The sequence below is a fragment of the Simochromis diagramma genome, unplaced genomic scaffold, assembly GCF_900408965.1.
Source record: "Simochromis diagramma unplaced genomic scaffold, fSimDia1.1 OVJJ01000682.1, whole genome shotgun sequence".
NCBI lineage: Eukaryota > Metazoa > Chordata > Actinopteri > Cichliformes > Cichlidae > Simochromis > Simochromis diagramma.
The window spans coordinates 1,403,388-1,429,750 of NW_024387359.1; the positions used below are offsets into that span (position 1 = coordinate 1,403,388).

The window sequence follows — 26,363 nt, forward strand, 5'->3', positions numbered from 1 at the left end:
AAGGGAGAAGCTGAAAAACCCTAAGAGAGAGACTTATACCTGTGATTGCAACAGCTTCAAGTAGCGCAGCTCGTTGGCTACCTGTTATTCCATAAAGTTTTATTAGATATTCTGTCGATGCCGTCAGGCCATGGATTCTAGAGCCATGGGCATCTCCAGGAAGTTGAACCTCTCTCATGTCCCACAATCGCTGAGTGTCTTTATATTCTAGTGCAAAACTATCATAGACACCACGAGCCTTTAGTTTCCATGACAGATCAAATCCATCAGACGTGACACTTGAGACAGTCAGCACTCCAGGCTCATCCTCAGGCTCGGTCCCAGAAAACTGGGACTCGGAGGGGTCTAGATACACAAAGCTAATGACATTGTCCTCCAAGCCTGTAGGAGTCGCTAGCTCACGGTCATCTGAGTCAGCTAAATAAAATGTGAAAGAGGCTACAAGGAAAACAAGAAAATCAAGAAAGCATCGTTTAGTAACAGATGAAATAATAGTTTCTTGGTGCTGGTCGGCAGCAGATTTATTTCCAGCCAGCAAATCTCTACTTGTATTTCTAAACATGTACACAAATGATCATTTTCAAGCTTTCAGTCCTGGTTGCCTTGGTCACAAAGCTGCGATTAGCATTATATATGCAAAAAACGCAGCTGTTACTATAAACCAATCTTAATTAATTTAAAAAAAAGAATAGGAGATGGATCTTTTTACAGTGGAGGGCAACAATCTCAGGTTGTCCGATGAACAGTAAGATAAAAGAGAATTAATGATGCTGACACCCCTGAACTCCAACAGCTGAACCTGTCTGTAGATCCTTTTAACTTTAGCTCCTCGAAGAAATCCTGAAGAACGTAACAGAGCCTTTAACTAAAAATGCATGCGTTCTTATTCATTCTATTCATTTAAACTGTGGAAAAATGGTTCCCTACCCACCTGTGGATGTAGACAGGGAGACGGGTGTGCTCCTTTTGTGCCCCCTCTCTGCAGTCAAGGTAAGGGTGTAGCTCATCCCAGGAGTCAGATTGGGCAAATGATAGGTAGTCGTTGCAGCTGGGAACCCCACCTCCCCAACCTGACCGTCTCTGGAGATGTACACCAGTCTGTATCCACTGATTTTGGCCTGAGGTTTCTGCCACTTGACGCTGAGAGACGTCTCTGTGGATTCAATTTCCTCAAAATCTCTGGGAGGATCGAGGTCTGACAGAAAAATGAGGTAGATAAACAGCTCATTAGTGTCATTTCACCACTCAATTTGTATCAACACATCCTATCTGTCTGTGTGTTTATGAAGCGGTGTGAAGGAGGAGTGTTTGGACAGCTGTTCAGCAGTGTCTCTCACCAGTTGCTGCGTTTGTGGTAGCTGGGAGGCTTTCTCTCTCATTCTTCACAGCAGTCACTCCAATCCCGTACTCTGTACCTGGCTTTAGCCCTGCGGTGCAGAAAGACGGAAGCTAAATATCCATGTTGGGTGACAAATGCAATTCTGGATATTGCATGTGTGTGGTCAAGCTTAATTTGTATTAATCCATGTGATACTTACTGGTGATGGTAGCCTGTGTGCTATCGCCTGGTCCTCGCTTGAACACTTCCTCACCATGAATTTCCCCAGAGATGGGACTGTATTTTACCCGATAGCTGCTAATATCAGCTTCACTGTTGGTCCACTCCAGGGTGATGCTGTTGTCTGTCTGGGACACAGTCTGAAGGTTCGTGGGGGCATCCAGTGCTTACATAAACAGAGTTTCTTTCATTAATTATGTAATGACTTGACACTTGTTGACCTACAATCATACAATAAGCTTAAATACATACGAATACAACATTAGACTGCTCTAGTTTGTAGTGTACAAATGCATAGAAGTCTCAAAATATAACAATACAGTGAACCAAAACAGAAAATACAGTTATTATCACAAGACAACCTGTAGTGAATGTGGCAGTGACAGGGTCACTGGTGATGTCTCCACTCCTGGAAACGAGCGACACTGTGTACTCGGTGTCTGGCCTCAGACCATCAATGCTATACTGCTTGTCTGGGGGGGATATATCCACACGATTTTCATCTGAAGGGTCAGAGCTGGGCATGTAAAACATGGTGATTCCATCCATGGGAGCCACTGGCTGAGACCAGCTGATCAGAGCCGAGGAGTCCGTAATATCCTTCACCTCCACCTGCTGAGGGCTATCAATCTCTAGATTGGGTAATTTGGTAAGAGAAGGAAAGTTGGATGAGATATAGAGGGAAGAAAAGATGCATGAAGAAACATGATGTCATCTAACCACAACAGAGGTACTGATTCACTGAAAGACAAAAAATGTGAAGAGTGGTAATTGTCCTAGAAACTGATGCATCCAGGGGTTATTTTTTTCTAGCTTAATATTCAAACATAATAACTTATTTGTAATCAATGTAAGCTGTATATTTGGCTCTATTTAGCTAATTTTGCTAATCATGCTAACCTAAGACGTTGAGTATGGTGAACACTTTTGCTAAAAATCAGCAAGTTAGCACTGTCAGTGCAAAAATATTAAGTATCACTGCTGGTTTCCACTTTGGTTATCCTGAAGATTAAAGGTATTTCGGCATCATAAAGTAGTAGAAGATGCTAATACATGTAGCTTGCTAACCAAGCAACTGCTTAGGGTTTCAAATATGTTCATGTTTGGCTAAAAAAACAGCACCAAAACAGTAACATCAAAACCAATTCATGGCACCGCAAGCTATGTCCATCTCTTCTAGTGTCATCTTGCAAGCTAAAAAGTACCTTTCCAAAAAACTATGTCTACCTTTGGTGTCAATAAGAAGAGAAATGTCTCTAACAAAGATTTAATCAGTCTCTGTATGTGTAATTCATTATCTAAAAATACAGAATTCACAATACAAATTCACAAAGAAAACCTGGATAAAGAGATGTTAATCGTTGTTTTGTTTGTACGTGTTTAAACATAAAATACATCTTGCATAACTCAACTTGGATACCACCACCACAACAGGAAAAGTCATTATGAAACATAATGTGATTCCCTTTAAGTCTGACGTCATGTCACTACCTGACAAATCTCCTGTGTTAACATGTGGAGGAGACATTTTTCCTCCATATTTTGGATCCATGCTAAAAAAGAACCACTGGGGGTACAAGGGTATGAAAAGTTTAACCTCGCTTCTATCATTTCTCTGTGTCGACTTTCAGCCTATACAAATAAATGACATCAGAAACAAAACGGTGTGATACCCAGAGAGTCCATCAACACAGTCCTGTTAACTAAATGATTTTTCCATGCTCAAAGGAAGTTGTCTGGCTTGACGTGCCATATTGATGGCGTAAGGAACTGGAACCATTTCATAACTTAATGTATGGAGTAACTCGGCAATAAAAGTTTCAACGAGACAAGGACGAGAGCTAAGAGCAAAAGATTTATTGGAAGAGGAGAAAAAAAACAACTATGACATGGATATGCTATGCTTAGCTTCAATTAGTTTGAGTTATTACTCTTTACCCTGAATCTGTTAGGTGGAACTATGGAGAGCCACCTGGGATTTCTTCTTGTAGTTCTTCTTTTCTTTCTTCACTCTAGCTCACATTGCAGACACAGTCAAAGTGCAAAAGTACTAATAGCTGCCACATAGTGCAGGAAAATTAAAATCTTCTCTGACTCTAATGTGATGATTATGGTCGAGAGTTGATGATAGGCAGCCATAAACTGCATGACTGTAAATATTCTGTGTGCAGGAAACTCACTGGTAGTGAATGTTTGGGTTGTTTGGGGTCCTCTGGTGTTGTTCTTGATGATGTTGATGGAGACTTCATACTCCTGTCCTGGTCCAAGCCCTGATTGGAAGAATTGGTTCTGAGAGGGTGGAAGGGTGCTTGAAACTTTTCCATTTTCTTCTTTCTGTAAAAGTTACATAATATGCAAATCAAGTTAAAGTAGAAAATTTACATTAAACTTGACTGCTGTGAGAAAATCAGCTTTTGGCATTAAAACATGGTGTCTCTGCTTTAGCATTTTCATTACCGTTTAGGTTATGCTATGTTTAGTGTACCGCAGGCAGTATATTTCTTCATGCAAGGCACAAAAAGGCAGGAGCGGGAACTTGAAGGTCAGAAAAGGACAACACATTTTAAGGCTACGGAATATTAAAAGGACTTATCAGCTGGCACATTCATTCCTTTTCGAAGAGTTGGTTGGATTTTGCCTTGGTATCTCAGCAGCAGTTTTAGCCACAGTTCTATAACATCCCTCACTTTTCCATATGTCAAAGCAAATTTAATGGTTACCACTAAAATAAATCCTTGTATTGCTGAGACTTTCAATAAGCTGTCATAGCTTATCACCTCTGACCTTTCCCCTGATGGTTAATAAAATGCAGGCAAGTCCTCAGCAGAGATGGGGAGACTCACCATGTTGCGGAAATAGATCTCCCAGCCATCAAAGGGGATGTCCAGCTCGTCCCAAATGACCTCGACTGAGGTCTCTCTTACTGATTTGAATCTTAGCCCTTCTGGCTGTGGAAGGTCTAGGGGGGACAGAGAGAGAATTAATAAATGTCTAGTATCTTTTTCTAACCATATTCACAGCAAATGAACACAGAAACAAATATGGCATACCTGTGGCCACCCGTGCACTCACAGGGATGCTCCTTTTGTTACTCAGAACAGCGTAGACATTAATCAGATACTCAAGACCAGGCTCAAGCTCTTTAACAGTTGCAGCAGTTTTGTCTCCAGACACAGTGAACTCTTGGAGAAGACCGCCAGGAATTGTGGGGACATATGTGACGAGGTACTCTGTGACCAGCATCTCATTGTTCCAGGACAGGCCGACAGTCTCACTGGTGACCTCCCCAACAGTTAGGTCCTTTGGAGGAGATACTGGAAAAAATCAAGAAAAAAACCAGCTGAGGGTGTTGTATTAGACATTTTCTCAGGCCCTCAAGTCAGTGAATATCAACCACGTAGAGCTAATGCAAACTCCAGACACACATCTGGTTGTGGTGTGAAGAACTGCCAAAAAAGCACAAACCGAGTACAGACAAGGGCAGCACAAAAACCGAAACCCTCTTTTATATTCACCAGAATAGTTTCTTTCAAGAAGAGTGGTGAGTGAATTTTGAGAACAGAAGGAAATTACATCACTCTGCATTTGCTTTTATGGTGCACTTAGTTAACACATGGAAACTTTCTAAAATTGTGAACTGTCAAATCCTTTTTTTTGTTTAGAGACTCTTACCTTGTGAGCAGTCTTCTCCGATGTATCCCTCATCGCAGACACACTGACCGTTCACGCAGTGCCCTTTGTCCTGGCAGTTGTTGATGCAGCTCATCATTGCACAGCTTTCTCCTTCATATCCGATCTCACACATGCATCTTCCGTCGACACAACGCCCCCTGTTGTTGCAGTTATCTGGACAGGTGAGCACGGAGCAATCGTCTCCCGAATAGCCTTCATGACAAATGCACTCTCCGTCAACACAGTAACCGCGGGTCAGGCAGTCGTTGGGACAAGCTTTCTGACTGCAGTCTTCTCCTGCAAACCCTTCGTCACAGACACACTGACCATTGATGCACCGGCCATGGTTCCTACAGTTGTTGGGGCAGCTCAATTCACTGCAGTCCTCACCAGTGAAGCCTGCGTGGCATAAACAACGCCCCTCGGAGCACTCTCCACGGCCATAGCAGTTTGAAGGGCATGTGCGGATGCTGCAGTCCTCACCAGCGAAGCCTTCCTCGCATACGCATTGACCATTGAGACAGCGCCCCCTGTGCAAGCAGCTGTTTGGACAGGACAGCTCGGAGCAATCGTCTCCCTGGAAGCCAACATCACACGCACACTGTCCATTTATGCACTGGCCTCTGTTGTTACAGTTGTTCAGACATGCCAACTGGCTACAATCTTCACCCTGATACCCTGTGTCACAGATGCACATCCCACTGAAGCAGGTTCCTCTACCGTTACAGTCATTCAGGCAGGTGAGCTGACTGCAGTCTTCTCCACTGTAGCCAGCTGTGCAGACGCACTGGCCATCGACACAGAAACCATTACCACGGCAGTTGTTGGGACAGATGCGCTCTCCACAGTCTTCCCCGGCGAATCCTTCATCGCAGTAGCAAGTTCCATTCAGACAGCGTCCACGGTCGTAGCAGTCTTTGGGGCAGATAAGCTCAGAGCAGTCAAAGCCAGTCCACGGTTCATCACACACACAGTCTCCGTCATCACAGCGCCCACGGCCTAGGCAGTTATTGAGGCACTTGCTCTGAGAACAATCTTCGCCAAAGAAACCATCCGTACAGACGCAAACGCCACCCACGCACTGGCCGTGCACGCTGCAGTCCACAGAGCAGGCCTCAAATGAGCAGTCTTCTCCAGCGAAGCCTTTAAAGCACTTGCACTTTCCATCCACACAGTGGCCTCGGTCCCGGCAATTCTTTGGGCACTCGGGTTCGGTGCAGTTGGGTCCCTTCCAGCCAGGCTCACATATGCAGCCACAGGTTTCAGCGCTGAAGTTTCCATGACCATTACAGTAAGGTTTTGTTCCCACTTCACCTTTTAAAAAAAATGCAGCATAACAATGACAAATGCAGTCAGCTTGACATTTGGAGAAAGCATGCTTTTTTGACTTTCTTGTTGAGAGTTGGCAGTGAAGAAAGACTTTTCTGTATGCTATGAAGAGCCAACAGATGCATAAGCGAATGTGTATTTCCTAAAATGCCAAACTATTCCGGCTTATTTTAGCAGCTACTGTTTTCTTGCTTTCATTGGTACTGACAAAACTTTATGTAATCCCTTACTGATCCAAAAAATAACAAAAAAACATGCAAAGTTAATAGATGAGCTGGTGTCCTCTACTGTACAGCTAAAATTACACCCCCACGTTAAATTCTAAAGAACTCTCAGCAGATGAAGGGAACAGATGTGACTCATGAACGAGCCTTGTGGGGTTACAAACCACTTTTTATTGCAGGGTCTGATAAATAAAGGATTGTTTTACTTTGCTGGCTCTAACAGGCAAATGTGACTGACACAGCGTGATGGAAAAATTACACCTACCTTTGACCTGAGCACTGCAGCAGGCCCCTTCACTGTGGCACTGATCCCTCAAAGCTGAAACTTCTCCCTCAAGCATCTCAAGCCGGCTCATGAGGGCTTTTAGACCGGGCAAGTGGTCGGTGCAACCGCAGGCCTGCCGAGGTATGTTGATGCGGTGAGTGAAGACAATCTGGTTCTCCCCGTCGAGCGTGTGCTCGGTCATGTGATGGCCTGAGGAGACTGGTGCATCTTTGGGATGAAGGTGCGTACTTTCTGTAGCGTCTAGGTCCACTGAGCACAAGGAACTTCCAGGAACATTAATGTTATAGACGTGGTTGAAAACCAAAGGATGATCTGCTCTCGGGAGGGTTATGTTTTGATCTTCAGGGGATGCCAAAGTCTGTCGTCGATGCCGTAGGATTTTTTTCACAAGCCCAGCATTTGATAAGGTGAGGCAAGTGATTAGGAGAACGCAGCCCAGAAGGCCTTGTGTACCCATGTTAGATGTGTAGCGCTTTATTAGTGAAATAAATATCCGTGCAAACCTCAGACAAAAGCTCAATCCTGGTTAACGGTGAATGTTCTGGAAAGACAGACAGATACATTGTTACAGCAATTTAGTATTTAATGCTTTGTAGCACAATTAATAAATATATGAGAAAACATCTGAAGAACTGTGTTATACCTGCTCTAATTACAACAAACCAGCAATTGAGATGAAATGTTAACGAATTGAAAGCCATCCACAACATTCAATGCCTCACAAAGTCTTTTAAAACAGTTTTTCATAATGCCTGTCTTTCAGAACTATCAACTGTACATGCGAATAGGGTTTGGTGATTTGGTGTAAGTTCACTACATGTGACTAGTTTTGTCTTGTTTAGAGAAAGACAGAAGCTTGAGAGATGGAAATCAGTGCAACATGAACATTTAGGATATGACACAGTTATTTTTTGGACTGTTTTTTCATCGTTTTTGCTTTGCTGGTGTTAAACAGTCAAAATAAATATCCAATAAATGTAGTTTTTGATCATTTTTGATAATCTTGTACATAGTTTGCATAATATTTTATTAAAGCTCTGCTTTTAAAAAAAACCTATTATCAAATAATCCGCAGGTGTCCTGGTAAATCAACTTGCTTCACGGTGTTTGTGTAAATGTAAAAAATCTGCTGTTTTACTCAAAAAATTATAATCCGAATTCTCTAGTGTCCACATAAAATTAGGTAAAAATGTGTGAAAACTCCTTGCCCAACTTCATTATCTGGACACCAACAGCACTATAATTTATGGGAGTAAAATGACAAGCTTCTTCCTCAGCGTGGGAAAGCCCTCTTGGATTACTCAGTGATGAGTTTCCAAATGATCTAAGTTCGCACGAGATACTGAAAATCAATAGTAAGGCCCACAGTGGCCGACTCTTCCTCATTACTGGAAAAAATTCTTCCTTGATGGAGTTTTATGATATATCAAAGCTGTGTTATTGTTGCTTAACTGCATTTGCAGGCTTTAGATTTTAAATTCCTTCACTCATCAGTCAATAATCACTGCATCCACAAATAGCCAGCAAATCAAGTCATCCAGATAGGCCCTCAGGTTCACACGCTTGTCTGCTGGCACACCTGGGAGGCAGCAAACAATACCTCTATAAAGAAGCTGCATTTCTGGCAGCACAGGAGGATTTTGTCCAGACTCTTTCATTGGTAGCAAACCTGCACATGCAAACCAGTGAAAAATTACTTCCAAAAATGCAGTTATGGACTTAAAAAGACATGTGGTGCACCTGGATTTATGTTCTCCCGAGAGTTTCTGGAAACTGTTTATTGACACAATGATCAGCTATCGCATAACGGAAAGTATCTTCAGAAAAGCTTCAGCTGAGCTTTTGCTGGATCTCAGGGTTGCCATGACTGCACATTCATATATTTATGACCAAGAAGTATTTTATCCTCTGAGACACAAAATCAAAACACCTGTGGCTGATCCTCATCCTCTTAAAGCAACACAAGAAAGCCTAGATATACATAAAACTACTTGCAGTAACACACACAAAAAAAAATAGTGAGACCTATACCAAGAACAAAATCTGCCTCACAATTTTGTAGAAAAATCTAAAGGTGGGTAACAGTAAAATATATAACCACCGGATTACCTTGACTCAAGATGTCATCTGAGCTCAGAAAAATTATAGTTCCTTGTTATTGCACATCAAGCGGTTCACTGTTAATGTGCGTGTTAACTTTGAGAGTAAAATATGAATATATTTCTTTTAAAATATGATGGACTCTCTACAGGTTGTGCTGAACCTTCCTGTGAGGAAGCACAAAGATTTTATATTTGGGAAGAACCAATAAAATAGAATAAGCTGGTAAAGGAATCAAGAGTTGTTGGCTTTCGTCAAGGACTTTTTGAAACAGTGAAAACAGTTTGAAAAAGTTTGCAGTGATAGCTGAATGTTTCCCTTGTTTTTTATTGTTATACTTAGATGACAGGCAGCATGGCTATCTTTAAATCGCAATGGTCGCTCGCAATACAAAGGCTGTAAAAATGTTGCTACTTCAGAGATATAGGTTTGAAGGTAGGGCTTTTTCATCGGTCCTCTTTCCTTTCCTTTATCATGACCACCTTTGACCTGACCTGGCTTCTGTCCCACACCCCCTGCCAGCATTTTCACTGTTCTTCATCTTACCTGTTTAAACGCCCATATAAAATCCCAGCTTAAGTTTCACGAGGCTCTCACACATCTGGTGAGCGGCAGGATAAAGGTAGGTTACGATTAAGGTTGTAAATCTGAACTCTTGGTCTTACAATGTGTTTGTGATCTACTTCTTGAAACCTTTACAACACATATCACTTGTAATTTACAGTCAGTCTGGCAAAAAAAAAAAAAAAATCTTCTTGATAATGCCCACAGGTAGCTCACTGTCACTAACATAACTGTACAATATGGACTTTTTGAAATAATAAGCAGAGGAATTCAACATATTTTTAAGAAACTACTGGCTGGTAACCCTTTTTCATTGTAAGACTAATTGAAGTTAATTAGTAATTAAGTGAATTAATAAATTGTTTTGATTAATTTCTTCTAACTGGGTGCACTTTTCCATGTTGCACAGAGCAGAAAAAACATTCTTAAAATAAGAGGTTCAAGCAAGGCACGCAGTGCTTGCGTAGCGAGATCTCAAAACAGACATCAATTAAAATGTCAAAGTTAAAGTGATCCTTCTCCTTTCATCTCATACAACATTCTGTCGTTAAAGCTTCTGGCCTGTTTGCATTCATCCATCATATAGCTACAGTTGGCAATAGTCTCTGGAAGCAGGATTAACTCCGCTTGTGTCCAATTCCACAGGAATCTGTAGTGCACCTCAGTTTTTGCAAAGGTCTTCTTTCCATTATCAATCGCTTGAGCTTGTCAAGTTGGGAAATAACACCTTTTTCTGGTTGATGTGCGTTCATAGTCCTCCATCTGTCTCTAATGGGAGATTGATGGGAGCATAGTAGACAAGCTCTGAGATCAGCTAGCATCAGTGGGTTATGCGGTAATAGAAGTAGCATTAGAAATGACTTAGTGACTGCTTGGCCAATATGTATATATAATATATAGAAGAGTTAGAATACAGTGTGAAAATGTTTTTAATAACTCCATCAACACGTTAACAAGAAACGCCTTGTTTTTGCTCCACTAGCATTTTAAAATTAGCATCTATGAGAAAAGTTTAACGAACAGTGTTCCTCATACACCACCTTTATTTTTCATTAATATTCTCAATTATTAATTAAATTAATTAAAATAATTGTTAATTGTTAATTAATTTTGACCAACCTGTTTGTTTGTTTCTTTTTACATTAAAAAAAAAATTTTTTTAATATACTTTTTTCAAAATCAAGCTGTAAATCTGTGTTTGAGCTCATTAGCAGGTGTTTATTTACAAATACATGATCCTCCCAGGATCCTTTTGATTGCTGATTAAACAAAATATAAATTATTAACATAAGCTCAACCTAAAGCTTCTAAAGCAGTTACATTAATCCATATAACATTGCTAAAAAAACCACAATTTTCTGCAAAGTATTTTATTTTTAAAAAATATATGTACCGTTTTCCACTAATAGAGTTTTACATGTTGTGAGGTGTTTTCATTGTGTTTTATTGTTACTTGTACTGAAGGAATGGTTCTAAAAAATTCTACTGCACTAATAGTAAATAGTTCTTTAGCCAGGAAGGATTGCAGAAAACGTGCAGCAAGCTGCATGAGGCAGCTGTGAAAGTGCAAAAGGCTCTGAAATGTCACTCATATATCAGTAATTGTAAATTATGTACACATTACACATCACACTAACTTAAATTTTACATTTTAAATTTCAGACTTGAAATAACTTCAAAGGCTTTTTAAAAAGATAACTGCCAGCACATTTTTTCTTTTTGTAACTTTTCAAAACCAGCGGAAACTTTGTTTATATAAATGTGACCTGATGTTTTTGTTAAACTACTGAGAACGGTAGTGCTTACAGTACAAAGCCAAGAACACATCATTCAGAGAAGCCTTGGGGTTGACCAAGGACATCTCCTTTGACTATGGGACATGGGAAGACAATTTAGAGAGAAAATTGAAATAAATATAACCTGTTCACTAAGCTATAATCCAGTTCCCGTAGCTTTAGTATCCTTTCCCCATGCTGGCAGCTAAAAGGGAACTTTCCCACGTGGAAAAGAGAAACTGGGAATGTTGGCCCTGGGCTGATCACATCTGTTTTGCCTAGTCAAACTGAAATAAAGGCACTGAGGTTCTCGTCTTATGTCCATATAATAGCTCAACCTTTGGCGAGCCAAAAGTGCTACTGCATGCAGATTTAATGCTAAACACAAGCAACCATTAACAGATTGTATGTGTAGCAAGTCTGGACACAGTCCGTATGGAAAACATTTGTGGCTGACAGCTTTGTGTCAGGATTCAGTCAGTGGTCAACAAGAAACGAGTGCATCCAGTTGTTCATCTGTGATATATTAACATTTCTATTTTTTCCATACATTACAAAGTACAAAGCCCGATTCTCGACAGCATCAGAAACAGCTGGAAATCATCTCAGGAAAGGTAATTAGAGTAGTTAATGTAGCTGATACAGTAAGAGAAATAGCAGCACCTCATTAGCAGATTACAAAGTTTCCCACTGCAGCATGGCAGATATTATCCTGTGGGACCAAAAAGCAGTTTCACTGTGTCTGCAGGTGAGCCTGACTAGAATGCAGACTTTCAGCAATTTCAGTAGCAGTTACTCTGTCTCTGCAAAAATAAACATTTTTTAAAAAGTAATTTTTTTGATTTTGCATGCTCTTAAATGCAGATATGTGCTATGTTATATATGTTAATAAATGGAGGAAATACTATGCAAGTGTCTAAATGTGTCATTTTAAATTAGTTAATCTGCTGTGAGTGAGTGAAGCGTGGGCATTTTACTGTTGTGCATGTTACCAGCAGATATTTCCTCCATGAACAGGCACGAACAGAAACAACCATCTGTGTCGGTCCCGCTTATTAGCAACATACCTGATTTTAGACAGTGTGGGAGATTTACAGTGTTAAAGTCTCACACTCTGACACAGTCACAGGCCTGAAACAGAGCCTGCAGTTATGTGATAGAAAACATAGATTTATTGATGTGTTGTATAAATTAACTTGTTGACTTTTAACCTAAAAGAAGGAAAGACTTTCATTAAACCCAGTTCACTACTCTAGCTAACCTTCAGCTGCTCGAATGAATCCTGAAACTTGAAAAAGAAAGAAAGAAAAAGAAACGGGAACCAAAATATAATTTACATAAACTAAAGAGGCATGAGTTATGACCCCTGACTCTGTGTGTCAAGGTCATGTAGAGGGAAACAGTGTCGTATGAGCCCTCTGGGAGCTCCGGCTATTAAACCAGCTGTCCCTTTGACACGGACACCTTTCTCACTCGGCTGCACACAATCATCCCAGGACACACGGCACATAGCAGAGAAAATACAAAAAAATACTCTCCTAAATAGCTATAGCTGTATATGATGGAAAACAATGTGCCTTCTAGGTATGAGCTGAAGTAGCGTGGGTGAGGGGGATAAAACTGCACATCAGAGGAACTGAATGATTATAATCTCATTCAGCTGAAATATTCCTTTCTGCTGAATGTGGACTGGAACTGGTGATTCAAACCACACAAAGGATGAAACAGAAGTTAAAACCACTGACTTTGACTTAAATTTCAATTAAGCATAGCTAATGGACTGAGTGGTTGAAGGATGTAATTTTTTGATTTCTCTTTACCCATGCTGGCAACGTCACTAGCATCGCCTATTTTTCCTTTCATTTAATCTCAGTGGTGGAAAAATGATGCACGATGAAGTCTGAACTGCATTGCCCAGAGTAATATGATGAATCATCAGGCTGCAAACCTCACCAGACACAGGGATATTTGTGCATTTTTTTGGCCCCGTGCAGAAACACACACACACACACACACACACACACACACACACACACACACACACACACACACACACACACACACACACACACACACACAGATGGACAGCTGTTATTTTTATATTTTCTCCCAGTACTGATCTACAACCTGACAACATTTTTTGCAAGGGTCTCTTTTTGGCATAAAGTGCGCTGGCCATTCTACGGAGGCGATCAAAGCCTGGGATAACTCTTCCACATGTTCACTCCCACAGCAGTCAGTCATCACCGCTGCTCCCAGCACTGGCTGCTGTGTGAGTCTGACAGAGGAAGAAGTTGCAGTATACACCAAGAATGCACTTCCAATAAATAATAATTGTGCCTTTTGGTTCTGTAGTATGCGTCACTCGTGCAAGTTGACTACTTTCACTTAAAAACAAAAGGAAATGAGAAAACTGACCTTTCAAATAACTGTTTACTCAGAGAAATTCATAAATAGATCTTCTTACCTGGTTTTTTTTTTTTGTCACAAGCCCCCACAGGTAGCATGAGGTGCTCCTCCGGGTCTTCACAAATTTTGTGAAGCCAAGAAAAAAGATGATGCTTCGCTCTGTTGTGTCACTGCTCCGTCATACAGCCTCTCCAGCAAGGTGGCAGCTCTGTCAGTCCAGCTCTTTATCCTCCCTCACAGTTCACAGCTCAGGCTGGGGTTCAGCTGAAAGAGGGAGTAAGTGAAAAGCGGGAGACAGGGAGTGAGAAAGAGAGAGAGAGAGAGAGAGAGAGAGAGAAAGAGTGGGAGGAAATGTCTTTTAAAGTGTGAGGAGTGTTTAGGTCAGACTCCCATTGCTTTAAACCCGAGCCCTTAAATAGTCGTTTTCTCCCTCCCTTCACAGCCCCGTCTTCCCTCCCTCTGCTGTAACTGATGGATACAAGGGCTGGTCTGCTTCCTTTAAATGAGATGCCACTGTAGCCGGGAGTCATGACAGAGTGAGCGGTGCTTGTGGTTGTGTAGGGAAATTAGAGGGGAAAGCCAGGCAATAAGAAGAAAGTGAAGGAAGACCGTAGACAGCAGACAGACAGTAGCTTTCAACTAGACTCACTTTGCAATAATGATTTATGATTTTCTCATACATCATTAAGGCTGCAAAAATAAATCCCAATCTTTGCTCAGCATGCTCAAACTGTCATTTCATGTTACCCCTCCATCGTCAGTCTCCACTTATTTCCATGCTTCACTCTAATCCTCCTTGAAATACAAGTCTTTCTCCAGCTCTGTTAGAGTATTAAACCAAAGATGAGAAAAATCAACAAAATACATGATTTCTGATTAAATACTTTCGGTATCTATCCAATTATATAATAAAGGTGATGGATAAAAGTCAAAATGAAACAGTGGAGGAAATCTCTTAAAGGAAATGTTTTGCTACCATACACATATATTTCATATGAAGTCATTCATTTAACACATTTAACTGAATAGGTGAGAAACAAACATGTGTTAATGGAATTCATCTTGTATCTTGCAGTCACCACAGACAGGAATGCAATAACTGCAAGACTATAAATATATAAATATAATATAAACTATATAAAGACTAAATAACTGAAGCCCAGGGAGAGAAAAAGCAATGTGCCAGCATATGGAAGCAGCTTCCACAGTTTAATCTTAATATGATTAGATGAGGATAAGGGAAGAATCAGCTTAAATCTTTTAAGTGAGTCCGTGGGACTGTTAAGATATACAGTTTGCAGTCTGTTGTGAGTGGAACCTTTGAATGATAATTTTCTGAGTTTCTACTTGGACACATTCTGTGAAGACATGACAGAAATGGGTTACATCATACAAAGACTAAATTATTTAAAGGTTTTATTAGCAGCATGGCTGTAGGGATAGCTCACTGATACATTAGTCATGTCAGTCCAAAACAAAATATTGTATCTCAGTGATTATTGCTACTGCTGTTATTCCGACTCTAAACACCTCCACTATTGAGATTGGAGATTCTTTGACTTTCTATCAAACAGTTATGCTTTGGCAGCATCATTGTTTCACTATATGCCTAAATACGAACCCGTACCAGTCCATGAGTCGTTTGGTAACGGGCTGTGAGAGTTGAGGCACGGGTGTGAAATTTGTATGTTTTTAATGATTTGTATCATTTTAAAAAAAAAATCATTTTTCATTTACTCGGTTTCCCTGGGTTTCCCCCCTGTGTTATGTATAAATCTTCTTTTTTTTTGGGTACTGGTACTGGTTTTATTTTGTTGTATTTATCTGCGACACTTTAAAGGCCAGAGAATATTGTCGGACAGAAACCAGTCCGTGGCGCAAAAAAGTTTGGTGACCGCTGGTCTACACAACACTAAGCAGCACTTGAGGTCAGTGAGCTTTGAAATATATCTGTGCACAGTCAAGATCACACATCTTTTAAATCCTACAAAGTGTATAAGAAAATGGTACTTAGGCTTGACTTTTGTAAACACTTTCCTAATGTCTTCACTCAGTAGCACCCATTATAGAATTTCTTTTTATGTTTCATTCTGAGTTTCAGAAAGACGTATCCGTAGGCTGCACAATTCATTTAAAATTTTAGCCACAATCACAGTTTTGCATTCCCACAATGAAAAGGCGATTTCCAAACAATATCTGAAATAGCCAGTGCAATCATATTCCACTTGTCCAGTAAACACAGTGAGTGATAAGTACTCACTGGCAAAGCCTGTGCTGTAGGAAACACATTGCGGCGCAAATAAAGAGGCATCTCACAGGTGTTGAGTGCTTTGCTACGATTTTTTATTCACATCCATCATATAGGCACAATTAATAGAGTGAAAGACTCTATTTTCCTGTAAGAAGACACACTTAAACTAGGTGAATGAACATGAAGACTCCTTTACAGGGACGTAGCACACTATAAAAATGAAAGCACTGTTTTCATGAGAACATGCAAAACTGTCAGAATCACCACAAAGACAGTGTCGTCTGCATATTTGAGAAGTGTCATGTTCTCCATGTTACAGGTTATATCGTTTGTGTTAATTGAGAATTTTAAAAAAAACACAAAACAGTTAGTGTGGATGAATGATAAATGGACTGATTCTTATGTAGCTCTTTCTACTCTCCCAGAGTACTCAAAGCACTCTATACAACATGTCACATTCACCCAATCACACAAGCACTTTCTTCTAAGATTTCTAACATTCATACACAGATGGATGCATCAGAGAGCAACTTAGGGTTAGTACCATGCCCAAGGGTACTTGGCATGCAGACTGGAGGAGCCAGGATCAAACCACAAACCTTCCGATCAGTAAATGACCTGCTCCACCGCCTGAGCTACAGCCAAGGAAGTAAATGGTTGATTGAGGCTCAATATCTGAGCAGTGGAGATTAACATCACTGTCTGCTACCTTTTTTCCTTCTTTTGTTTTTGTCTCTTGCCTGTCTTGACATAGACATTGTCATACTATTTCACATATAATGCAATAGCTGAAGTAACACAAAAAGAAAGGAATAAATAAACATAGTAAAGAGTCCCAAGAACAAGAGGAGCCTGTAGAGATTCTATGCAGGAGTTCTTGTGAAAGCAAAATGTGTTTGGCACCACCGTGCATTCAGATCGCAATTCTGATTGCAAACCTGCCAGACGGCACGGGATTCAAAAAAGGGGAAGAAAGGAAAAACACTTTCTGTCTGCTCATAGGATACCAGTTCTTTGCGAGTCTCTGCATGCTAGCAAGAAGCTAGTCATTAATAACTGAGAGTTGTGTTAAAGCCGAGTGTCTGCCAATCCCAGACCAGCAGTCAGTGTGATATTCAACGGGTAGCAAATGAGTTTGAAGGTTTGAAGCATTGTAGCCTCAATTTTACCCACAATTCAGTCCCCAAAGTCATCTTTGAGTCATAGAGTCACCTCAAGACGTTTTACTGTGTAAGTTAAATATCCTACAAATAAAAAAATGAAAAATCTAAATTTTGCAGATAAATTTTATATAAATTATATTTAAAAAATATGAAGGATGTTAGAGTCTGAGGCTTTTTTTGCTTTTCTTACAACAGTGCAATACTATTACAGCTCCATATGGTGTTTACATTTCTGAACAAAATGTTAAATGTGATTTGAAACAGACATCTGCATTCTCCAAGCAAAACAAAACAAAATCCAGTCGATAAAGGTAGGTCTGGCTTTGTTGCTGAGAAGAAAAGGGAACCTCAGAGGGTTCAGTTAATGGACTAAAACCATAAACCCGGATTATTACAATGGCACAAAGTAGATTTGTCACTTTTCATTGCAGGACAGTCTGACAAGGAACAAAAAAACATGTCTGGACTTCAAGATCCTGTGATGCAAGGAAATATTTACATGTTCAACAGGAAGTTTAAATATATGCTGAAGAGAGTCCACTCACAGCCTGAGGAGAAACTCAATAAATCTATCAGCATTCATAAAATTAAATCTTCTCCCAAGCATAAGAAGGCCCCAGGGATTTGGTCTGAAGGGGAACCGTGCAGATGGACAAAATGTCTGTGGAATGAAGTAAATAGTTGACACTGTGGTCCCCTTTAATTTAAGACTGCACATGTGTTTCACATGTTCTACACACTGCAATATGGCTCATTTGGATCTGGCACAAACCATTTAACGTTTGGTAGCCGCTGCTACGGAAACTATAAACAAATGTCCATTGTGATTGCAACTGAAGAATGTCTGCCACCAATGGATCAAAACAGTTAAACAACCATGTCTCCGACTTCCAAGACGCCAACACAGCAGCTCTGTGAGGCTGTACTTAGGACCAGCTGTGCTTTGACTTAATGTTAATGTCAGCAGGCCAACACGTAATAACAATAATGCTCGTAATAACAATGCAAGGATGCTAATGTTTAGCAGGCACATAAAGTTCATCATTTCAGGTTATCATGTTAACAGTTGCTTACTCAAAGCATATTTGGCTTCTTTTTACTAGCTTAGCCTAAATCAATTAAAAATAAGCCAAGAGATCATCAAATGAATTTGTCCTCACAGTAACAATTATGGTTTATCAGTACCAAATTTCATATTTGTTCTCCCAGAACCACAAATGGGAATCTCATGGTGGCACAAAGAGAAAGGTCAGGAACCACAGTCACTAAATCACCCACTGAGGTCCAACCACAGCTGTTTATTGCAGTGCTTCCAAAGGTTTTTCAGTCTGGACTAACCAACTGACGGACAAGAGAACTGTCACCACAACAGCCACACCTACACAGCTTTAAATTATGCACGGCCATAACAACTCACAACATCATCACTTTGGTCAAATTATAGTATAGACGACACTAAGAACATGCTCTGAGCTTTAAGTAAATGTTCAGAATTCAGCTTAAAATTAAGGTTAAAAAAACAAATGAACAGCAGCTTACATGCACAGAAAGCATCCTGTGATTACTGGCTGAAGTACATAAAAACACTGGTTCCATGACAGAACAATAATCTGGTGTGATTTTGATTAATGATATCATTTCTTTATTCAAAAAAGCCAAAACTATACAAGCTTCAGCTTCTCGGTTCAACTCATAAGATTAAATAAGTTTTGTTTTGGCATTGGTGGATTTTTACATTTTTATGAGCTCTTCTGATTAACAAAAGCCGTCAGTCCTTAAGTGCCACATTTGCTGTGTGACAATAACATATTATCATTGTGTGCTTTGTGTGTGGCCTCCGACAAAACACACATCTAACTTTCTTTAGTATTATCAGCCGAAGAGTTAATTATAAAGATAATATTAACAATTACTATCTGGCTTTAGCTCATTAAATTTATGGTTCCTTTATTTCTCCTAGCATTACAAGATATGACTGGATGGGAGTTTTTTTTTTTATGTATTATTATCTCTTCTTCAAATGACATGTTCTTTTCCTGCTTTAAGAAGTCACCAAAGACTGAACATTCATACTGACACGCTGCTCGGTCCAGTTCTCTATAATCTAAACAATGAAACTGGCATAAAGAGAAGCAAAATGTTTCCTGTCCCACCTTAAGACAGCGATGTAATCATGGAGCTCCGTCTTACCTAAAAGGAATCAGTTCATAAGTCTTAACTTGGAAACTGTAAAGATAAAACTACCATTAGCATTAAATTGGATCATATCGTAAAACGAACAACAAAGCAAATAAATGGTTACAGAGTCACAATTTAAAACTGAAAGTGGACTACAGTGTGTCAAAAATAATGCCATGATTAATTAAGTACTTTTTATTTATGCAGTTATGCAGTGCAGTCGAAGAGCAGCATTTTCCTGATTTTACTAGCTAGCCTTAAACTCAGGCCAGTCACGCTACCAGTAAAGTTCAGCCTGAACCCCTACAGTCAGGGTCTGATTCACCACTGACTAAGATTAATGAGCTGTCCTCATTAGTGGTTCTTTCTAATTGCCTTGTTCCACTTTTGGAATATAGTTTATGCTGGATACCTTTGCTAATAAGGACACTATAATTTCAAAGTATAGACCAACCAAGAACAGACTTAGTCTGTTGACCTGACAAAGCCCCACATGTATATTTACACCTCACATGAATCCCTAAGTTTAATAGAAGTTGAAAAAACACCAAAAATAGATTCAACTATTCCAGAATTATTGCACTCAACATTTAAAGCCCTCTATCACTTTGTATCTATTCTAAACATTCTTATCAAAAAATTCTCTGATTCACTGAGACAAAAAACTAAACAAAACAATGTAACACGTTTTTAGTAATGGTTTGTGAGATGATTGAGAGGCTATAAAATGTTGAAATTGAGATACTGTGGGCCTACAAGTGGAATAATAAACAGCAAACACTGAAATAGTGCAATAAACAGCTCAGGCTGACACTGACTCTGAGCATCCCGTGGCTCTGTGGGCTGGAGATGTCTGTGGTCTCATCTTTTGGTCTTCCACAGTCTTGTTTTTTTTTTTCTATTTTAGCTGCGATGTTAGGAAGTCTTCTTGTTTAAGGCCTCTTTACGGAACAAAATAATCTAGAACATTTTATACTCTTTGTGATTCAGATTGTTGCCAGTTTCAGTGTTTATGCTCTGTTACCAAGTTAAAGTCTAATATTCTGCTGAGCTGTATCTGTTTATCTAGACATCGAATTGTAAGGTTTTTTTCCAGAGGGGGTTTCCCGGATTTATAATCAACAAACTGTCAGTAACTTGTAAACATAGTGACATAGGGAAGCTTACTCTTTGATGACCTCATTAGTTTTATGATCCGTTATAACTCTTGCAGCCCAGTGACATTTGCAGGAAACGTTTAATAAGCTCCATCTGCCATCAATTTATTTCATGACAACAGCTGGTTCATTCATGGCTAATATCGGAAGAATGATTTGGGAATTTCTAAGGTGAAATAATTGCAGTTAGGTGCTTGTAACAGCAGATGAACTGCAGGAAAAGGTAAATGCTGTTGGTTTGCAGCTCTAAAATTAAGCATCTAAAGACATAAAAACACTGTTTAATATTGTATCCTGTATTTATTATTATTATTATTATTATTATTATTATTATTATTATTATTATTATTATTATTATTATTATTATTAACACTGATGACAAGAGTGACAAGCCTCTATAAAAGATCCGTCCTCATGTGGCCACTGGATTCTCTACCGGCCATGTGCAGACAGTAAGCAGACCAGAGGTGTCAAAGCTCACATAAACATGAACTAATATGGCTCTGAAGGCATTACTAACCTCTTTTAGGTCACTCCTGAGGCTTGCCACAACATCTGCTGAGAGCAGCTTTAACTGACACTAAACTGACAGGCTGGATGGAGATCACCTCCCTTTGTTGTCTCATTGTAATAGCTCTAATGAGCTTCTGCTCCTCACAGATTAGAGGATCTGCAGGCCCAGACATTAGCGTAGTTGAAGGATTAATGACACAAGTCATTGATATGTACTGAATGTACCAGCTGTGTTTGTCTGTGTGGAGCTGGTGCTTAATCAACCTCAGGGTCTGAAAGGCTTACTGAGATCGGTGACCAGTCAGTCATCACTGCCGTTGTTGCAGTTATGATGAAAAGGGATTGATTAGTAATTTCATCATAAGCAGTATTATTAAGTCAGATCACAGTGATACACAGTATCGATCCTCGGGCTGAGCTACAGGAGACTACAAGAAAAAATGAATTTCATAAAACAGTGAATACATATGTACATGTATGTAGCATTTGTTACACTGTCAAAAGAAATTAACTGTCAGCATCCCATATATTGTTATGTACAAAGATTATATTACACCACATCACACATAATTAGATCGCCTGGCAACTGCTTAGCAACCCAAAAATTATCATCTTCTTTTAATATTTACTACTTTGATGGCTGACATGGTTTTTGTTGGGTTTTGTTGGCTATCTTAACTTAATCATTATTCTTTCTTGTGGTTTTCATGTTCATATTTTCCTTGATACTACATCTCTCCTTCATTTACGACAGGGTAGATGTTGCTCAGCAGGTAGCGCATGTCATCTCCTCATTGGAAGGTTGGTGGTTTGAGTCCTGGCATGCCAACTAACTCTTGGGCAAGATACCAAACCCCGAAGTGCTTATTGAAGTGAAACAAAGTGCTCTGAATGAATCAAGTAGTGCTTCCCACTTTTCTTTGTCTCCGTGCTGTGATTAAGGTTTCGGTCTTTCTCGTCCCTCTGATTCCATAATTGTTTCCACTGGTGTCTGTTTTCTGTCCCTTTCTGACTGTTTGATCTGCCCTGTGTTTGATTGTACTTACCGAAGGCCCCTAAAACCCGGTCCCCGTGTGTGTGTGTCTGTGTGTGTGTTTATAAGTTTGTGTGTGGTCTTGTCCCTTATCAGTTGTCAGATTAGCTGTTTGTTCTCCGTGTGTCTACCTCTCATGCCTCTTTGTTTACTTTGTGGATTCCATTATCAGTCAATAATTGATCACTTTTTGTTGTTTAACCTGCCTCTACATCCTGCACTTGGGTCCACTAACAAGATGTTTCAGCCCAAGTAAATGTAAATATACTTATGTGTGCTTAGATGTATGTACTGTATTTATTCTTACTGTCTAAAAATAGTAGCACATAATAGCACGTGTGGTGCATATGTTCTCTGGTTGCTGCTGTAAAAATGGCATCCATGTAGTGCCCAAAATGTCTCACCAGCTGTCTGCACTTGTTCTCTATTAAGCCCACTGTGAAGATCACAAGCGAACAGGTCCAAACACAGCCTAAGAGTCCAGCCCGGTGTGCTGAGCTAAACCGCAGCATGCCATCATGTTCACAATGCTACAAAACTACTCTGACTTTAGGAATAGCATGCTTAGCAGCTACATGTCTGAACAAAATTTCATGGCAATCCATCCAATAGCTCACAGTCCCAGGAGTCATGGCATGACTAATAAAACACGTCTAATCATACCAAATAATAAGTCTCAATTCAAATAGTCTCTTATGACATCTACTCCAATAAAACTACAGAGAAATACACATCTGCCGTTGTAGTCGACATCACCCGATTTCACTTCACTTTCATGTTTTGATCAGTTTAGCTTCCTGAGTTAATGGTTTTACTGAGTTATCGTTATTAAGGGAAAGAAAATATCTGCCAATTAAAACAGACAAAGAAGTACATGACATGCACCGACTGCATTAGGAATGTCTATTGTCACTGCTGCATGCCTCAGTGATCTCGGTGCTGTAAAGTTGAGATGTTCGGGGTTTATTAACCACAAAAAGAGATTTCTGAAAGCCACGGAGAAAATTGAGCAGCAGATATCATCAACCTCTGAGAAATTTAAAATGAAGTCATTACCGTAGGCTGCGGCTGCCATGATTGCTTTACTATAAATAACTTAATAATTCAAACAGTGACAAAGCACTGAATATCATTGCTTCTCTTTGATGTATTTTTCTGAAAATCACGAGCATGGATTATTCCAAACATTTGCACAGCATTATTGTCATATTAACAGCAAAGCCTGCCAACTCCAGAAGACAGTGGAAATGTGATTTTTCTTTCCATTAATAAATCTTCTTCGGATTTGAGAACAAGCAATACACATTGTCCCAAAACATCAGCCAAAGTCCCAGCTGACAAATATCATCCAGAATGAAGCTGTAAATGTGTGAACTCTGATATCATGTTACGCACTTATGCCAAGACTGTTGGCATAATCTATTGGTGTTTATGTTAGTGTACTAAACTGTAATCCTCTCCAGAGTGTCGATGACATTCATGCCAGCTGCAGTCCTGCTAAGACTCTGTTTTCTGTTTAAAATACTTGTTTGGCACAGCAGAGCTTCCAACTTTTAAACAACCTACTGGACCAAAGTAATGTCCGCTTGCCCCCCCTTATCACAGCCTTTATTTATCTTTGAGTTGGAGGAGGTAAATTAATTTGAAAAGCTTATCAGGACGAGCTGTGCAGATGTTTTCTTTAACACTTACCTTTTCCTAATTTGTCTAAAGCTCATACTTTCTGAAACCATCTTTCTACCACTGCTTTAAAATAAGTGAACTACAGCCAGCTGCTCCTGAATTCATAGGGGTTTTCCACAGTGCGTAGTTCTGCATGTTTGACATATCACTTTTTTTTTTTAACGTCGGATGCAACCGAATTCCTAATGCAACCCCAAAGACATTTGCGTGTAAAATCAGATATTCACTTTATCTTAAAGAGAACAGAAGCATGGAGACTCCACAGGCCATGCCAAAAAATGTTCAGATAGGATGCTTAGACACAACGTTTGTGATTTCTTATTCATACAATATTATATCTCCAAAAAAAAAAAAAAAAAAAAATACAGATGCAGTAACTTGTGTAAGGCAAAGAGAAACTTTCAAGGCAAAAAAAGTGAAGAATTAAGAAAGAATTGTTTAGCTAAAGTTTCTAAGGATTCTGAACTAAGACACTTAATGTGTTTATTACAATTTGAAATATTAATTACTGTCATTGTATTTTTGTGGGGAAAGGTAACAAACAAAACCACCTAGGTAACCACCTAAGTTTTTTAGATATATATGGTGTAGACTGAGACAAAACGGGGAGAAAGAGGAAGACATGCAGCAAAGGGCCACGGGTCAGACTCAAAGACTGGTCGCCTGCTCATCAAACTTGCCTTTTTTTCCTCCCTGCTTTAGGTCTTTGCTGATCAAGAGTGCTGATCAAGCAACACCACAAATTCAAACCAAATATTTTGAAAAATGAAACCAATATGAAGTGGCAGCAACTGCAGTTCCTCTAATAGCCACTTAAAGTTGGCTCCAAAACCATGGACAGTGTAAAAGATGGATGTAGCTATCATGACATCACCCACTGGTTTACAAAGTCCCTTTTTGCCTGCAGAAAATAGTGGTTGGGGATATTGCTGTGAAGCTTCTTGCTCAACAGCTTGTGACTGACCAGTCATTATCCAAAGAGCATAGATAATCCTCCATAGCATGACCAAGATTTGCAACCCGGTATCACCATATGATCTTCAGATAGAATTCAGGTTTAAGACACTTCCACATTGGCTTCATTTTTCTGACCTGGAAGATATAAGCACGTGTTATATGCTGTATGTGCTCCACATACAAGTCACATCCGTAGCCTGTCATGGTATAATGTCCAAATCTGCAGAATTAAGGAAAATGTCCACACTTGAGAGACAGGTGGCTCCCATTTCAGCTTCAGTGTTCATTGCACAAAAAAATCCTAAATAAATGATCCAGTAGTCTTTTTAGACATATGAATCAACCATTTAGGGTTTTTTTTGTTTGTTTTAGCTCATATTTGAAACATAAAAACAACCACAAACAGATGGGTGATATCAAACTGGTTATGTCTATCTGAAATAATGATCTAAGGTATCAGGGAGCGATCAGTGTCTTAGTGAAAAATGAAAATTATAGTGCTTTTGATACCTAAAAGGAAATATAGTTCCCCTTCTTTCTAATGTCTCCACAGAAAAAAACTGGAATCACATTTGCCTAAAAAAATTGCTCAACACATATTTGTCAAGTTTGAACAAAGGACGTTCAAATTTAAATCTTAGAATGCTTAATTTCAGTCACTTATTAATGACCTGTAGAGTTAATATTATAGTTCAGAAGAAGCTATGGGCCTATTGTGTATAGAAGTTACAGCACACAGCTGAAAACAGGCCTGGATGAGTTATAGCACTGGTAGTCTCTTCTGAACCAGCAGGGCCTCCCTGGTTTGCAGGCCTGCCTCATTCCTTTTAGCTGACATCTCCCCACTGTGGGAGATGGCTGGTCTTCACAGAGGCTATTCAGTCTGGCCTTAGTTAGCAGCTACTCAGCTCTTTTATGCACACAGCTGCAGGAACTCTGCGGTCTCCACTTGGACAGGGACATACGGAAAATGTGTGGGAGCACGAATTTGATTGTTCTCACTCCCGTGACGTCTTCTACAGCTCAGGCTGCAGTTGTTACAATTCTTTAAATTGTTATTATTATATGAGAAGTAGTCTAATAAAAATTAATGAGCTAAGTCTACGAGAAATTTTCTAAACTTTGAAAATGCTTCAATATGAAGATTAATGACACCAAATATGATTCTAGCAGGGACATATAAACAGTAACTAAATCTTCTAACCCTGGATATGATTTAAGATCCTTTGTTCAAACAATAAATTTACCCGGTCAGGATAAAATACTGGAGCACTAACATGACAGCCACCCCACAGTCAGTCTGCCTGTTGTTATAATGATGTGCTGATGAGCCAGCTAGCCATCACTTGCTGTCAACAGTGGCTCTGCTGTACAGATGCCTTAAAGTATACAGCCAGGTTAAAGTAAATACATCATGTAGATACAGTGGGCTACATTTCAAACTTGCTCTCACGCCATATTGAGGCAGCACAGCACCCCATTTGTCTCTGCATTGGACAGGAAGGACAGAT

The 26,363-nt window shown here is 39.7% G+C and overlaps 1 protein-coding gene across 3 annotated transcripts in view; it reads right to left on the reverse strand.

Annotated features, from left to right (window-relative positions):
- zmp:0000000846 (tenascin) overlaps positions 1 to 26,363 on the reverse strand; it is a 59,282-nt gene that overhangs the window by 20,874 nt on the left and 12,045 nt on the right. The window contains exons 2-12 of one of the 3 annotated variants that reach the window (XM_040007284.1): positions 13,979 to 14,181; positions 7,049 to 7,612; positions 5,231 to 6,544; positions 4,609 to 4,872; positions 4,402 to 4,517; positions 3,739 to 3,892; positions 1,921 to 2,190; positions 1,539 to 1,724; positions 1,338 to 1,427; positions 932 to 1,195; positions 40 to 438 (exon numbers count right to left, since the gene is read on the reverse strand). In XM_040007284.1, coding sequence (XP_039863218.1) covers positions 40 to 438; positions 932 to 1,195; positions 1,338 to 1,427; positions 1,539 to 1,724; positions 1,921 to 2,190; positions 3,739 to 3,892; positions 4,402 to 4,517; positions 4,609 to 4,872; positions 5,231 to 6,544; positions 7,049 to 7,526 — 3,535 coding nt within the window. In that variant the 5' untranslated portion in view covers positions 7,527 to 7,612; positions 13,979 to 14,181. Of the gene's footprint in view, positions 1 to 39; positions 439 to 931; positions 1,196 to 1,337; positions 1,428 to 1,538; positions 1,725 to 1,920; positions 2,191 to 3,738; positions 3,893 to 4,401; positions 4,518 to 4,608; positions 4,873 to 5,230; positions 6,545 to 7,048; positions 7,614 to 13,975; positions 14,361 to 26,363 lie in introns of those variants that run through there. The other 2 variants (XM_040007283.1, XM_040007282.1) reach the window with 2 other exon arrangements.